The following is a 17,482-nucleotide window of genomic DNA, read 5'->3' on the forward strand; positions in this document are numbered from 1 at the left end:
ATAAGGGCAATTAGATGAAATTAATGGGCCTTTGAATTAAATTTGGTACATCCTCACTCTTGGTAATATTCAACTGTGGAGACTGAATCAGGAATGGGAAAAGTGGCTCTCCTCCCCGGGTTTGTACCATGTGGCCTGCACCCCACCCCCCACAGGAGCTCACACCAGAGCCCCCCCTCAGACCAGAGCTCCAGAAGCCTTAATTGCCACCCAGTCCCCTGTCTGGCTCCCCGCTCTGCTGCACTGCCTAATCAGTCTTCTCTGACTTGAAATTCAATATCCCCTGCAGAAAGTCTGCAATGGTGCTCTAAAGTTATTTGCATCTGAGGAATGATTTTAGTTCTAGTTCTAAATTAAGTGCCTTCATGGTTTCAATCCCCCCGATAAGTAGGGTAGCTGGATTCTACAGCAGTCACACAGGGCCGCAGTTCTTAGTCACGTCAGGGCATTGGTGCATAAATAACTGACAGCATTGTAAATCTCTTCATGGCTGGTAGGAAACGGAAGTAACCAGTGTGAGTCAGTGAAACAGTTATACAACGTGAAGAGTTTTGTTCCAAGACAAGTAAGGCATGCATGCCTATCCTGATTTGTGGAGGGCCCTCTAAGCAATCAGCTGAGCGCCCATTGGAAAACACGCTATGATTTGGCTTGGACATACTGTGGACATAAGGATGGAGCCATTCACCACCCCAGTCCTAGCACACCACCATACAGAAAAGCTTAATATCATGCCAGGGAGATCAGTCTTCTCCCTTCAACCCCAAGTTGCCTGCCAACCCCCCATTCTGCCTGATGTGGTGGAGACCAGGCAGCAAAAGGGAAAATGACATCAAGCCCAGTTTTCCTACTTAGTATTCACTCTGAGTAAGTAACACACGTCTCAAAAGGGTGGGGAGCAGCAGTCAGTAGGCCTGTGTGTCAGGTGCCTAGCAGAGGCAGGGCTGAACCCACCTACACTCAGTCTGTCACTTCCTTCCCATCCCTCTTGGCCTTCCACACTTTACCACATGTTCAGTGACTTACTCATATCCAACTCTTTGCAACCCTATGGACTGTAGCCTGCCAGGCTCCTCTATCCGTGGGATTCTCCAGGCAAGAATACTGGAGTGGGTTTCCAGTTCCTCCTCCAGGTTATCTTCTCAACCCAGGAGTTGAACCTGAGTCCCTTGATGTCTTCTTGCATTGACAGATTCTTTACCACTGAGCCACCTGGGAAACCTCACGTGTTACAATCCCTTCCTGCAAATAGCACCTCTTACTCCTAGATAGTGGACAAAATATCTTCCCAGCATCACAATCAGCAGCTTTGGCCCTCTGCATTAGCCCTGTCTGTAGCAGTAATGCACAGCCAGCATCAGTATTTATCTCAAGGTGACACTTGTAATGGATGATTGCAGTACTTCTTAATCCATTTATGTAATCCTCTCTGCTTTGCTTGCAGTTATTTTCAGGGTTTTAGCAGCAATGAAATGGTTCCTTTCCCAAGACAGAGTTCATTTAATTTAAAACTGGATTGATTATAGCTAAACTTATGATATGTCTTTGCGAAGGAAGAGAAAAACAGCCATCAATTATGCACAGTAATTATTTAGCATTTATGCAGCTCCCACAGTGTCCTGGGCTCAGCATGTAAGAGTTGGGGTAAAATCCATGCCCTTGAGAATCAAAGGCGTGCGGGCAGAGCATGAGTCCACTTGCCATTTATTAGGGGGTCATCGACCGTATGGCCAGCATTTTAGCTGACTTCATGGGGTTAAGTGGAATCTTCATCCATTTGTGCCTTCTTTCATTGCTGTCTCGTTCAGATGCATTCTACTGACAGCATCCTTAGCCTCTGACCTCTACCCCAAAAGAGTACCCTTACTACTCCTCGAGCAGTTTTGGTTTAGGACTAAGACATTTAATGGGGCTAAAATCAGATTAAGTCTGATGACAATTGTCTGGCATCTGTGGGATTCCTCCTGCAGTAGCCTGACTGGTGACAAGGGAAGTGTATTCAGAAATGGGATGGAACCCGGGAAAGAACAGAGGACTTTCCTCTAGCTGTATTCTTGTGAGAAGATAGTCATGTACGTGCTCACCCACTAGAGGATCTGAATGACAAATAGATGGATGATTAGATGGAGTTCAAGACCACAAGTTAAAATATAATTTATATAGTACAATGATACAAATTTAACTCAAGTAAAATATTAATGACTAAAATCTGAAAATTTAGTGTAATGCTCTTAGCAAGTCCTGATAGCAAATCCCCCAGATAATTATTTATATAGAATAATGGCCAAAAGAGAGAAATAGAAGAGGCAGATCTGAAAAAAAAATTTTTTTTTAAATTATTGACCATTTGACTTTAAAGGGAAAAACTGGAGAAGCTGAATCAAGATGAATGGTAATAACCAGACTGAATACCAGGCACACTGCGTTCAATACTTCAAATATTGCTGAAAGAGTAAAGTTACACTATTTACATTTTATAGATGAAGAGACAAGAGTATAGAGGACTCAAGTAACTTAGCAACTAAAAGGAGACATAACTGTGATTTAGATGCTGCTGTAGATTAACTGCAGAGCCCAAGCACTTACCCACTACACTATACTGCCATCTAGGATGCAGCACACAAATATGCATCATATTCACAACCTCCAAATTCCTCGTCCTTTGACATTTTGCTTAACCTTGGAGTTACAATGAAGCTAAAACTTTTTATTCATCACATTTACTTGTAGAATTTCACTGTCGGATCAATAAATCAGAATAATTCTCCCTAACATATCCCTGATATAATTCAGGTTATATTAAGTAATGGCTTAGAGTCAGGAGTTGTTTGAAGTCAAGAAGATATATATATACATTTCTTGCACACGCACGCACACACACACACATATATGTTTTTTAAAGTAAAGACAATTATTTTAAATTGCTGAGTGTTTCATTTTCTTTCATTGGAACTTTTTTTTTTTGCATTATAAAGGTGCAAGAAAAATTGAACCAACATTTAGCTAAATTTTTGAAGGTCTTTTTGTTTTCTCTTTGCTGTTGTTGATTTTTTTTTTTTTTAAGGGGAAGATAGGATCAAAAGAAAATTAGATTTTCTACCTTTGGTACTGGAGAAGGAAATGGCAACCCACTCCAGTATTCTTGCCTGGAAAATCCCATGAACACAGGAGCCTGGTGGGCTACAGTCAACAGGGTCGCAGTTGGACATGACTGAACATGCGACACTCACACTCACCTTTGGTATTTGAGGAAGTCGTTGAGATCCCATGAATAGGGTCAATCCCTGGGTTAAGGCTGTCCTCATATAATCTCCCCACCCTGCTCCCAAAACGCATGCTGAGGTTTATGCCACAGCTGTGCACTTGGTTACCCAGCACGTGTGTTTCTTACAGTTGACCTGGACAGACTCAATGACGATGTCAAGCGCTACAGCTGCACTCCCAGGAATTACTCCGTCAACTTGAGAGAAGAGCTGAAGCTTACCAATGTGGTCTTCTTTCCACGCTGCCTCCTTGTGCAGCGCTGCGGAGGAAACTGTGGCTGTGGAACTGTCAACTGGAAGTCCTGTGCGTGCAATTCAGGGAAAACTGTGAAAAAGTATCACGAGGTATGCCATTTTCAGAATTTTTTTGTGGCAGTGCTGCACTTGGTCCTTTAGCAGCTACAAAAGTCCCGTAAGCTCTAGGGTACGGGGAAACTGGGCCATTGCATTGGCTGTTCTGGTTGTTCACTGCACAGGGTACCTCCCAGTGAGATGACTGCGAAATTGTACTTGAGCTTAACTTGCAAAGGCAGGTCCCTGGGGAGGGTGTAGATCCATCCTGGAGCAGGGATTCCTTTTCCTAACCCTTATTTATAATATATATGTGGGTTGACAACAGTCTTGTTAGTATACACAATCAAATGCATGATGCAATAACTTGAGAGCTTACTTACAGAAATATAATGGGATTCATTTACAGCATATGACTGCAAATCTAAGTTACTTTAAGAGAATACTAAGAGCTAATCTTCAATCAACTCATTGAAAAATGAATCAGGGTAAAAATAGCAAAGTATAAATTGTCAGAAAAGATACTTTGTCAGAGACTTTTTCAATGTTTAACTATGGAAATATTTTTCTTCCAGAAGTACTAATTTTTACTAAATATAACTGAGTGCTCTGGGGAATCAGCTCTAAAATTATGCAAAAGTAAACAAAAGTAAACATAGAGATGTAAGAGGAATGAAAATTTAAGGAGAGCAGCAACTTTCAATGATAATAACAGGAAATACACGTAAGCCTTTACAGTGTACCAGACATCATTGTAAGCAGTCATTAGCTCACTTGGCAGTTTCTCCACATGTTGTCAAGGGAGTGCTATTTGTATGCCCTTTTTATATATGAATAAACTGAAGCCTAAGAGAGCAGTGGGTTGACCAGTGTGACTTGGTCAGTAACTCGGAGAGATGGACCTAAACTGACCCACTGTTTCTAAAGTCTATATACTTACCAACGGTAACACCGAGTGCTCTAGTTTTAAATATATAGCATGTTATTGAAGATCAAACACAGAGTGGACGTAAGGGGAGTTAGAGCGGCTCTTGACATTGACAGCAACTCTATCACTTCCTGATTACGCAAGTCACTAAAGTTTAGAGAGCCAGTTTTCATGTATATGAAACAGGATTTAAGAAATTATTTGATAATCCCATACAGGGTGGCTCTGGGGAATCAAAGCAGTGCATGTGAAGTGCATTTTGTGAGAGGTAAAATACCATATTGAAATATGTTTAAAATATAAAATATGAACCAAATACTATTGTTAGGAATTATTGTTTGAGCTGCGTTTCATCAGGATCCATCAAAACAAAGGAATAGAGGGTGCTCCCTAAATAAAATCTTCCACTTTACACAACCACTTTGTTACCCTGAAAACAATAAAACAATAATCAGTTAAGAGGCAATTGCTGAGCTAAGTGAAAAGGGATTCGTCATAAGTGGTATTTTCAACGTGGAAAAAGTAGGAGCTTGGAGGCCACAATAACCCTGCTTACCCCAGACAGATGCAGACACGATTTGAGACCTACATAGAGCTTGTTTTCTTAGTAACAAGAATTTCTTACTCCACCTCACATTTTTCAAAGGAAAAAAAAAAAATCTGTTCTCATATCCAGAGAATGCTGTTGTCTGTGTTCATTGTGTTTTATTTTTGTATGACCTGATGAACTCTAGATTGGACTTTGTCCTTTGTGTCTAAGAACCTGAATTTTGTAATGTTGAGTCATACACTGAGGACAAATGCAGAATGCAATAATTTGTTTTGCGTTAAAATAAGCCAAGAAGTGACAAGATCTCTACCCAGTCCTTTCTGTGAGGAAAACATGTAAGTTCAGGCCTTTGATGCTTTATTTTCATCTTGACTCTCCTCTCAGAGAGAAGTTGTAGTTTGATTTTTTTTTAATTGCTTATTGTGCAAACACAGAGTTAAACACACAGCCAAAAGGGCCCTCATCTCCCAGACAGTTAACTCCGAAAGAATCTGAAGGGTCCTTTCCTTAGGTCTATTGTCTCTCTGCACAGAGGCTGTTACCTATAAATTTCTATTCACAATTAATATCTAGAAGGCAAAGCCCTTGATCTCTTTGTTCAGTCACATAAGTGGGTCTAAAATGTGGAATCTTTTTGACACTGCTATCTAAAGCATCACTGTGAAACGTGTCATGATATTTTTACTTCTCGGAGTCTGCTGAGCTCTGTGCAAAAATCACTCTGCTGAGTTGTGGACAAAAGGACAAAAGAGCATCAATCACTCCGTCAGTTACTGCACACCTGGAACACATGCGGCTGGCACATTTTCCCCAGCCTCCTAAAATATCCCTGAAGTATGTCCCAAGCATCACTGTCCAGTGCCCTGGAAAAGAGCAGGAGACTCGTTCCATCTCCAGAAATAGGGGTTGCTTGGGCTCAGTCTTATGAGGAAAGAATCCTTGTCCTCTCTTCTGTTAGTTTTGTGCCTATAGTCTTAACTCAGAGAAATGAGAAACTGGTCTCCCCGCCTCCTGGTTGTAACTGATGAGAATGAGTTTTTATGAGAGATGAGCACCCTTAAGGGGGTGACTAGAACTTGCCACCTAAGCAGGCCTCTATGACTCTCCACAGATATTTCAAGGTTCAACATTTAAGGAGTAAAATCCAAGAAATTAAACTGTCAAATTATAAAATTGTCAATAATTAGAAATTATAAATAAAAGGAAGTTAAGATCGTTGCTCTTTCCCCAGGTCACATGACTTCTTGTAGAGATCTGAGCGTTTTGCACTGTGCAATAAAATGCTCCATCTGTACAATTCCCTCTTCTGAAAAGTTTGTAGGTATCCTGCTAAAGTACTTTTCCTCTTTCCTAGCAACCATTCCTTCTCTTGGAATATATAGAATGTAAAAAATACTTTCGGTGGGGATTTTTAAAAAGAGAAAATTCCAGAAAACATACTCTGTAGACAATTAGAGGATGCTATTATTTTAGTTCTTATCTTCCCTTGTTAGTTCCCTTGTTAGTATAATGAAGGGATGTTCCCTAGAAATATATTGAACTTTTAGATTAATACTTATTATTGTATTGTTTTAAACATTTGATCTCCTGGCTAGGTCCATTCAGTCAACAGCCAAAAGCTTAGGAGGCACCAGAGAAAGACAAGTTAATTTTCACTGTCCTACCTCTCATGATTTTGTCCCAATGCTGGCACAACTGCATTATCTGTTAGAACTTTCTGCCGTGATGAGAGAGTTCCGTATTGGTACTATCCAATAGACATGTGGTTACAGAGCACTTGAAATGTGTGTAATGTAAATGAGAAACTGAATTTTTAAATTTTATTTAATTTAAACTAATTTAAATGTAAATAGTTGCACATGGTCAGGGGCTCCCATAGTGAACAGCATAAACCGAGACACAACTCTGTCTCTGGCACTTACAGCATCTAAACCATTCCAGTCACTTGAACAATGAAAAAATTACTGTAAATGCCTTTTTTAACTTTATATTAAATATAAGAATTTTGTATTAAAAATCTGTTGCCCATTAAACCTAACAGGTAGAAGGTATAAGCAGATATTTATATATGAAACAAAAGATTGATTGGAGATAATAAAATATTGAGATTTAGACTTGAGATAAAAGAATGGTACTTTTAATTTTAATATGTTTTACGCATATATCATTGAAACAAATTTAGCTAAAATCGCAAATTGAGACGAAGAAGACAGGAAAACAACATTTTTCCAAAAGTTTCTACTCTATGGCAAAGGCAATGAATTTGAGGTTTATGATTATAACAAAAGTCACAAAAATCTGTATTCTTTTTCTGGAAACAGCATTTCTAGAGCTTATGTAGAGTCTCCCTACTTCTTTCTCCCTCTTTGAGTGAGACCTTGAGAAGATTCTCTTGCAGGCCTTTCCTGTTCCTATAAGATACAAGACAATAGAGACAAAGCAAATCACACAGCTGAAGAGAGAGTATGTGGTCTGGCCACCTCAGACCAGCCACTTAAAACCCCCCAGGGCCTCGGGTTTCCTCTTTTATTCCCTATGATAACCTACAATTTTGAGTTCCCAGACAGATCTGAAATTATATGATATCTGTTCACCACTCCCTAAATCTTATCTTGCCGAGACTGTGTTAGGAATATAAACAAGTTGGTGGTTGAAATGCTAACAAAATACAAAAGAACAAAGATATGATCTGGAACATATAATGTGTGTAGACTATGTGTAAAAAGTTATCCACTCATCGTTAGTAACACCTGTGCTGGTTATCTCTTGGGGATCCTGGGACAATGAAAGCCTCTGAAGGCTGTAAAGCACTCGACAGATGTGGGTGGAATATCCTGAGAGTGTGGTCGGGCTTGCTCCCTTCTGACTTACTGGTGCCGGGACCCTCTAAATACAGCAAAGTGCATACATCCTTTTCCATGTAGATCTGGATTCATATTAGGCCTTCTTGCCAAAGTTGAGCAAACCTGCCTTCGGGCATGATACTCCCCAACTAGACAAAGACCCATTTGTGACACGAATGACACTCAGTGTTAATGCCATGCTCTGAAATTTGGTGCCCAGCTCAGCTTCCGTCATGTTTTCTGCAATTGGTGGACTGAACATGTAGTCATTAATCCTCTAAAATACTGTCAAAATCATTTACCTATTTAAGTCCTCTAAAGGTAGAACTGCAGCTGAATAAACCCCAGAGTGTTCACAAGAAAATTTCAATTATAAGTAAATGTCCACAGATGTCAAGATTCCATTTTCAAAATTCACAAGGGTTGTATAGACCCACACTATAAGCCCAGCCTTTAGTCACCTTCATACCTAGCTTGTCAGAGAAACGTTGCTGAACTCTTGTTATTTGTGTCTTTCTTATTGAGGACTGTATCTCAGGACTTGGTATCACTCCTTCCCTTACAACTCTCAATCTCCCTTGAAACTATTACCTTCAAGTTGTGCAATTACCCAGGTAGAAAACAATATGTTTTCTCATCTCAAAGTAGTTTTGCTTGTAGTCACTTTAGGTTTCAGAAAGGTTGACTACAAGACCTTAAAAATCTTAACTGTATGCACGTTTTTATAAAGTCTATAAGCATGAAAGAAATCATAAAGTAAGGAAAAATATGAAGCTTTTTTTCTTAAGAAAGTGTGTATACTGAATGCTGCCTGCTTTAGAAATTGGGTGAATCTTAACTAAACCCTTAATGATTCGGGTTTATACAGTGCACACGTCCTAAAATATGTACTTGTGTTCCTACATCAGCCATTAATTTGAGAACTGTTCCAAGGCCTTAACGACCTTTCTTTAATATTTCCAATAAACAAGAGCCCAACTCAGCAGGTAGCTTTTCTGTCTAGTACTGCTTTATTACTGTAATAACTTCATGGCCATGATTCATTCAGTGGTTTATTGGCAACAAAGAGAATAATTGTAGTAAATATCTTTTGTGATATAGTAATTTGCAAACTGAGCATCTTTGTGTAGTGGTATGAAAGCCACCAACTGCTTCAGTCATTCTCCATTTAATAAAAATCAACTTTCCTTGGCTTCATGTGGTTTTCCAGATGGTAGAAAAGGGTCAAGAATGCCATTTTCACCCATAGGTGATAAGAAATGGCTGGCTGCTCCTCCATGGGTTTTTATTTCAGTGTGTGTGCTTGCAGCAGTGAATCATAGAGCAGAAAATAGGAAAACATTTTGTGAAGGTACCTATTAGTGAGTGTCCTACGGCGACTGTAATTAATTCAATGGTTCCTTCCCTTTAAAGGTGACCAGATAACCCAGAGACAGTTTGCTTTCTCAGATAAAGGCTTTTCATTTTCCTTTTAAGTTCTCATGCTCTCTCAAATCAGCTTTGCTTTCTTCCTCTTTTCAGTGCTGTGTACCTGAACCTGAGACTATTACGTGGCCTGAAAGCTTTGAACATCAGGGCTGTGATCAGCCAGTAAAGCAGTCCAATTTCCACTTTGTTCCAACAGTGCTTTCCTGTCTTGTCTGGAAAAGTGTCTGCCAATTCATTTTTCTCCTCTTATCAGCTAAACACATATATACTGGGCTAACGTGGTTTAATATAAAACACAGGGAAAATCCCTGAACAATCAGGAGACCAGTTAGAAAAAACTGGCCAGGCTCGGCTCTCACCCCAAAGCACACACTTTCATTTCTCATCAAATGAGGAAGCAAATCAACAGAGCACTGATTTTATAGATGTCAGTCATGACAACTTATTAGGCTTTGATAATGGTCTTTTTAAAAAAGAGAATATTTATCATCTGCTCAGCTTCTTAGGAATCATTTTCTTCCCCTGAATAGTTCAACCTCCAGATCTGGTTTATTAGGGTTGGAAAATAGTGACTAATATTAGAGAAATTCTTGGCAAAGTTGCAGGAACCCGAGCTGTAAGCTCTTCCAGGGTGCTCTGACCAACTGTGGCACAGGAGGGCTTTCCTATCTATCATAGCAGGATATTTAATATCCCAAAATGCAATATACACTGCATCCATGCTTTGGTTAATTAATTTTTCATGCAGAAACAACAGTTTTTATTTTCTTTAGAGATGAAGCAGGAGTGAACACGGGAGCAGAGAAAGGAAAATATCATTGTCACTCTGCTCTCAGTACTTGAAATTCTGTTTCAAAATCGTAAAAGACTTGCAAGTGATGCAAAGCAAAGGCCACTTCATTTTGGTCTCTGGTTTGGTTTGTTTTGCGCCCCTCCCCTTGTTGGAGGTTGGGGTAGAAGTGATATAGGGAGGAGATAGGAAAGATGCCGTGAACATAGGTCCCTATATTGTGAAGTGGCAGCGTTACCCTCCACGGCATCCCACTGGAAACCTACTGTGTTCGCAACGCTGCTGACCACCTTCCCAATAAGGGCACGTGCTGTGCCACTTGGAGACAAACACTGGTGACACCAGTCAGTGACTCTGCAGCCTTAGTCTCTCTCTTCCCTTATCTGAAACAGTATTAGAAAAGTACCTATCATAGTATTACAGTGATACGCAAGATGTTTAATACTTCCAGTCATAACAGCGTGTGGCATCTAACAAATACTCAAAAGTGTTAGTCATTATTTTTGCTATCCTTGCCCTCAAAGCATTTGTTAATAGAGAGAAAGCATATGTCATATGAAACTATGTGATGCATAGTGTATGTTCAGTGGAAAGAGGATAATATAATTGGCTATCAAAACTGGCACTGGGAAGAGCTTTACCATAATCCGGTATTTTTATGCCTCCCTCATGAACTCTTCTAGGCCATCCCTTCCCACCCCATCCCCCAAGCCCAGTTTGTACTCACAAAAGTACAAATATCCTTTTGAAGCTCTTCTCCAAATGGGACAAGGTATTTCACCCTGTGTTATCAGAGCCCAGGTTCCTTACTTTACTGAACATTGGACAAATGACCTGCTCCACAGAACTCTTATGGAAAAGCAGACTAAATGTTGGGACCTACCTGGTGGTCGAGTTGTTAAGAATATGTCTTGCAATGCAGGGGACACAGGTTCAGTCCCTGGTCAGAGAACTAAGTTCCCACATGCTGTGGAGCAATTAAGCCCGCGTGCCACAAGCGCTGAGTCCGTGCACTCCAGAGGCCGTGTGCCACAGCGAGAGCGTCTGTGCGCCCCAGTGAAAGCTCCTGCAGGACCCAGGGAAGATCCCGCGCACCGCAACTAAGATGCAATGCAGCCAAGTAAATAAATATCACCCCCTCAATGTTTTAAAAAGGCAAACGCTAAAGTAAAGTGGATGCATGGGGACTGAGGGCTCTAGGCCTGTTTTCCTAGTAGATGGTTTTGATTTGCTTATAACTTGAAACAGGTAATGTGAGGATGAGGACATTGCTAGGAAGACAGTCCTCAGTAGAAAAATTGGGGGGGGGGGTGCCATGAAAAGTTATACAGCCTAGAAAACAAGATTTCCTCGCATCTAATCTTCATCTCGGAGCACAGTACGCCAAGCATCAGGGCCCCATTTCAGTTCACACGTGTGCCTGCCACGCCTTTGAGATACAGAAGGAAGCTCAGCCACATTAGAGAGGTGTTGGTCCTTGGGTCCTAGTGTGCTGGAAGCCAGAGAACAACGCACTGCTCCTCAGTGCCCGCTGACAGAAGACCTGGCACCTGGCCTCCCTTACAATCTCAGTCGCCAGCCTATACACTGTGAGTAAAGACGCCTTCTCTACTGTATGACAAGGTTTGTCTTGGGGCAGATGAAATAGTGCATATGTGCAAATTTTTTTAAAACTACAAAATGTTACATAGTTGTATGGTAGTATCATGCAGAGTTTAAAGTCTAAAAGGGAAAATAGATTCAAAAATGAAAGCTAACAGGAGCCTAAGAGTATAAATAAAGAAGCAATTAAATTGACTGTATATGGAAAACAAGTATTTATGTATATGATGGCAAATATTGACTTCAGTGAAGGTCACACTAGGGAAGAAGGGTTAGCTTCTATTTAAACTTAAAATTTTTTTAAATCACATTTACACCTATTAATGTAAAAATTTAAGGAAGTGATTTATTCAAGAAATGTTGGATTGTTTTAAAGGTATTAATATGCAAACTTTTGTGGAACATGATCTGTTTTGAATTGTAAAGGGTATTATTTGATATAACTTAACAAATATGCAAGAACGTACACATATTTTCAGTTATTTATGACCACCAAGGAGGCAAAATGCCTTACCTCACCCGCGTTTAGCCACGCCAGCGTTGTTGCGGGGCGGGAGGTGGCGCACTGGGGCTTTGTTGCTGCACACGGGCTTTCTCCAGCTGTGAGCAGGGGCTGCTCTTCAGTGGTGCAAGGGCTTCTCACTGCGGGGGCCTCTTGTTTACAGAGCGCTGGCTTCAGGCGCAGGCTCCATGGTTGGGGCACAAGGTTTACTTGCCCTGTGGAATGTGGGATCTTCCCAGACCTTTGGCGGGCGGATTCTTATCCACTCTCCAGGGAAGTCCCCATACCAGCGTATTAGATCATAACTGTATCCGTTGTCCTGTCTACAGAGTATTGTCTCAGCATTGTATTTATCCATAACACATGCTTTAGTCTGAAGACTCTTTGTGATATTAACAATATTGGGGACAGTGCTTGGCACAAAGCAGGCCCTTAGAAAGTTATCTGTAAACACCTGCTCAGACACCTGTGGTCCTCATAACCCTGCAGGTAGGTAATGCAGGAGGCATTACTCTGTGATCAGTGGATTCCATTACTTTAAGGAATCAGTGATTATCTATAACAATATTTGTATGTGTGCATTCTGATAGTAAGCCTGTAGATTTCAATGGATCCTCAAAGGCTTAAGAACCAGTTGTCATAAAGAGAATAAGTGGCATGTAATTGAGTTAAATCCCAGGTACTTTCTAACAGGAAATGCTTCTTGTCCTAGGTGTTAAAGTTTGAACCCGGCCATTTCAAGAGGAGGGGCAGAGCAAAGCACATGGCTCTCGTTGACATCCAGTTGGATCACCATGAGCGGTGCGACTGTATCTGCAGCTCAAGACCACCTCGATAAGAGAATGTGCATGTACTTTCATTAAACACAAAAGAACCTTTATTTTGAGAAGGGTGTGGTAAGAGACCCCTTTCCTACCAGCAACCGAACTTACTATTAGCCTGCAAAGCAATGAATACAAGTGGTTGCTGAGTTTCAACCTAGCTTTGTTAGTGCCATGACAAGTAGAAAGGTGTATCATCAACCTCTATATCCAAGAATATAGGATCGCATTTAATAATAGTGTCTGAGGAGATATATATATATCATCTCCATGTGTCTGTATAAATAGACCAAATGGTTTACTCAGTATATATAACCAGGTACACCAGAGCTTACATATGGTTTAATTATTTAGACTTAAAATCTGACAAAATAAGGGACATAGTAAATACATTAAACATGTCTTCAGAAGATTTGGAAGAGTAATTTGTTTATTTTTAAGTTTTGAATCACAAAACAATTTTGGGTCTTACTCTTTTAAAGAAAGCACCTTTTATAGTAAAAATCCAATAAATGAGCATTTCTTGTGCCTACATCTTAATTATAAAAAGAGGGAAATATGGTTTCTGGAAAAAGATACATCCCTAGCCATTTTTCTCATGAGATGTACTACATACTTACCTATATAGACAATAATTACCTGTCTCCAAAAGCATGCCATCATAATATAGGTGCTTTATAAATAAAGCCCTTAAGTCTTCTCTTAGTGTATCTTGCTGAGGCATGCAAACTCATTAACACCTGTCTTCAAAAAATTCTCACAAGGTTTATTATTATTATCCTATGAGAGAAAATGTATAAGCTGAAGCAGAATTTTGAATTGTTTCTTCTCAAAACCTCTCCACAAAAGTAACTCCTTTGGAGAATGTCATGGGGACTCTGTATGAGCCTTTCAAAATAATGCTCACTGAAAAGTCTGAGGAGTTGAAAGTAAAAAACAATGTGAGCACTGAAATATTAATACAACTGGGAGTGGGCTGGAATATTTGATTGGGATCCATATATAATAATGACTCATACTCTCCAGATTATGCCAATTAATTTTATGTATCTTGCTTTTGTGTTCCTATCTTTTCCATATATATATACATATATATATAAAATCTGTTTATGAGTCATTATTAAATGAGACAATGTATTTTATATATATATATATATACACACAATGGCATTTTATATTTGGCATGGATTACTTATAGTCCAGAAGCTTTTGTGCATGAAAACCACCCAATTTCATTGATATAAATTCCTAACTATGTACTCACTGTTCAATTCAGTTGAATTCCTGTTTCTGAACCAAGTGGAAGAAGACCTTGGGTCTCTGGTTCTTTCCAAATCTCCAGCACTTGTTCTAAGAAGCCTCACTGCAAATTGTGAGAGCACAGGGTTGGCCTGGCTCTACTCTAGGAAATGGCTTTTGCATTGGTAGTTATTACTGATACTTAGAGTAAGTTTTCCTCCTTGGCTCCTTAATGTCTGTTAAGGCCTCGGGGACTGACTGCAGGCATAGGAAGTGACTCATCATTCTCCAAAGCAAGACTCTAAGAGAGCAATATGGAAATCAAGACAGCTCTGGAGCCGCTCAGAGAGAAGGACATTTTTCTTCTCACCTTGAAAGAAAAACGGAGAGCTGGTAGTCCAGGGCCCTACTGAACACAGCCAAGTCGAATGAGGGATGTGTGACTGGGGCTCATTAAGTCCCAGTGTCAGATGAGCAGCCTATATATATTCGGATTTCTGAGCATGATGCTTTCAGGACCAAGTTCTCAAGTATATTTAGGAAGTAATTTCTGCTCAGCTCTTTGAAAGGTCAATGCTTATTGAAGGTATTCCTTCAAAACTTCCCTGAAAGTGTCCTGTGTTTTTACCTCAAAGGATGACTGGTAAAAATAAATACTCTATTGTTGAGTTGTCCAAAATCCAGAGCGCAGTCAGAAAGAGAACAGCCAGACCCTTTAATAATCAGTAATCACTCTTCCCCTGCAAGCCTCTTGCAAGCTTCCTGTGAAAACACAGGATTCCTGGACCAAAACCAAAATTTGAGTTATATCATTCTAACTTGTTCAACTGTTAAGTATGAAAAATTAGACTGTTCTACCCAATTTTCAATAAACCTTCCAAGCTGCAATAACCAGGATGGTTTTCAGTTAAAGCCCTATCTCGACTTTTTATTTATTAGCTGCCATGTAAGCATGCAGTGTCACTCTTTTTTTTTTTTTTCTTTCCTGAGTGTTTTATTAAAACTTCTCCCTTGGTTATCTGTTATCTGTTGCACTTCCAACATGTAGCCAATAAATCTGCTTCATTGCCATCAAAGGAATAAAAAGCTCACCATACAAATTACATTTCAAAACAAATCCTAATAAATCCTCATTTCTGTGTGGCTCACTCACCTGGAATAATGCCTTCTGTTCAATGTTACAGGACAGAGCACTTTCATAAGTAGAAATTTTTCTGATTTTTTTGGTCATATTGTTAACATGCAGCTTTTTCCTCTCATAGTGTTTTCTGTAACAAATGTAATTTGCCTCTTATCTTCATGAAAAATAAACATTGCTTACAAACAAAGCTACTCCATTATTTAGTACTCAAGTGCAGTTCTAAAATGTGCACAATGATACAGACTTACTTCCCCAAATACATGCAGCTGTCTGACAAGGTTGGGGGAGTTCTGCGGGCCTGGTTTTAGAACATTGTTCCCTGAAAGCAGGCTTTTACCCTGTCCCTTCCAGAAGCCACCAGAAACCGGAAATGGAGTGGGACTTGAGTTGTGTTGTTTTTTGCTGCTCTTGGTGCTTCTTGGTTTGACTGATTGTTTCCCTGCAGGCTTTTAGAAGATATCCTCCTCTGACATTCTTTGCTTTGGAGAGTCCACAGGCTCACTCTCCTTTCGGGCCTGAAATCAATAACATTATGTTCACCCTCACACCCTCACCCATCTAGATGAACACCACAGCTGGTGGGTCAGTGTTAACCAGATTTTTTTTTTTTGCAATATGAGTTTATTTCATTATTTAGAACCAACGCCCTCAACAGAATGCCTAAACCTGCAAGATCTTTTAAAATGATCCCAAATATTTCAAAATACTAGATTTGAAGATCATATATAGTTTTCCCTCATAACATGAGTGCTTTCAGTAAATTACAAACTAAACCATGTAAAATTATGTGAAGGCAGATGATCAATCTGGTAGCATTTGTCAGGATTCCTGGGAAGTGATCTGTGGAAGCTGGGGGCTTTTCCTCCCAGCAGGTGGAGGCTGAAAGTGTCATCGTGCATCAGAGAAAAAGCTAGAAGGCCTTGGATATAGTGACAAATCTGCCACTTTCTGGGCCTACTTAGGGGCTACTCTCCTATAGAATTTGGTGTGTGCCCTGTTGGTGGGGGGAGGCGAAGAGGCAAAGCCTAAAGAGAGCTCATCTTGCTGTGAACTTTTGCTTTTGCTTGTAGCCTTGGTCTCATCATCCCACTGAAGACAGGATGGCAACTGCACAGTGTTGGGTGAAACTCTACCACTTTATTTAGTTCAGTAGTGTTGGGTTTTGGGGAAAAGGGAGTAGAGACATGTATTTTGTGGCAAGAATCAATTTTACCACTAAAAATACCAGCTAACATGGAGTCAAAGTATGGGGGAAAAAATGGGGCAAGGATAGGTAAAGTAGTTTATTTATATAACTTGGATTTTTATGACAAAAATTGTACTAGTCATAGATATATAAGCAGTATTTTAATGCAGATATGTTAAGAATGTTAGTTTATTTCCTGAAATGCACACGTGTCCAGTTTTTTATTAAGAGTAACTCAATAGATGTCCAAATTGTTCATATTTTCCTAGGGTCCTCTAGTAGAACATTATATTCATAGATTAGTATTCATGCCTGAAATCCTAGGAAATACAATTTTGCTTATTGATAGGTCTGATCAAATATGCTGGAAGAGAAAATATTTATAATTCACTGGTTTTATTGACATTCACTTAAATTCTGTTGTTTTTAATCATCAACTTAAAGACTACGTAGACCTTTAAAACAGCACACTGAGATATATCCTGAATATTATAGTTAAACATCAGCATTGGATAAGCAGCTAACCACTTAATTTAAGATTTTGAGCTTTCTGTTCTTCTTACAATTCAGAATTTACAAGTCAATCTTTATCTTTTTAAGTAAATTTTATTTGTATAGATATCTCTAAGAATTCTTTAGCAGAACACATTAGAAGAGAGTATGGAGCTGAGTCCATAATAAATACTAATATACTCAGTGCAGCAAGTCATGGGCCAATAAGAGCATTTGATTTTCTAATTATTTTAAACTGCTAAGTGCTGGTTTCCAAGCTTAGTGGCCAGGAACAAAATGTTAAAATCACCCTTGGGTTCAATTTATATTTTAAATAATCCCTGACATGTAAATTCTCTTGTAAGAACTAAAGTCTTCAGGTCGTATTCCTTAATCTCCATTTTTG

The 17,482-nt window shown here is 39.6% G+C and overlaps 1 protein-coding gene across 2 annotated transcripts in view; it reads left to right on the plus strand.

Annotated features, from left to right (window-relative positions):
• The window catches only part of PDGFD (platelet derived growth factor D), a 279,429-nt gene extending 263,850 nt beyond the window's left edge, over positions 1-15,579 (plus strand). For both annotated transcript variants that reach the window (XM_055422855.2, XM_055422854.2), the window contains exons 6-7: positions 3,394-3,608; positions 12,910-15,579. In XM_055422855.2, coding sequence (XP_055278830.2) covers positions 3,394-3,608; positions 12,910-13,035 — 341 coding nt within the window. In that variant the 3' untranslated portion in view covers positions 13,036-15,579. The remainder of the gene's footprint in view (positions 1-3,393; positions 3,609-12,909) is intronic.
• The last annotated feature ends 1,903 nt before the right edge of the window (positions 15,580-17,482 follow it).

The sequence above is a fragment of the Moschus berezovskii genome, chromosome 14, assembly GCF_049115385.1.
Source record: "Moschus berezovskii isolate FMDL1 chromosome 14, NW_MosBer_1.0, whole genome shotgun sequence".
In the NCBI taxonomy this organism is placed as follows: domain Eukaryota; kingdom Metazoa; phylum Chordata; class Mammalia; order Artiodactyla; family Moschidae; genus Moschus; species Moschus berezovskii.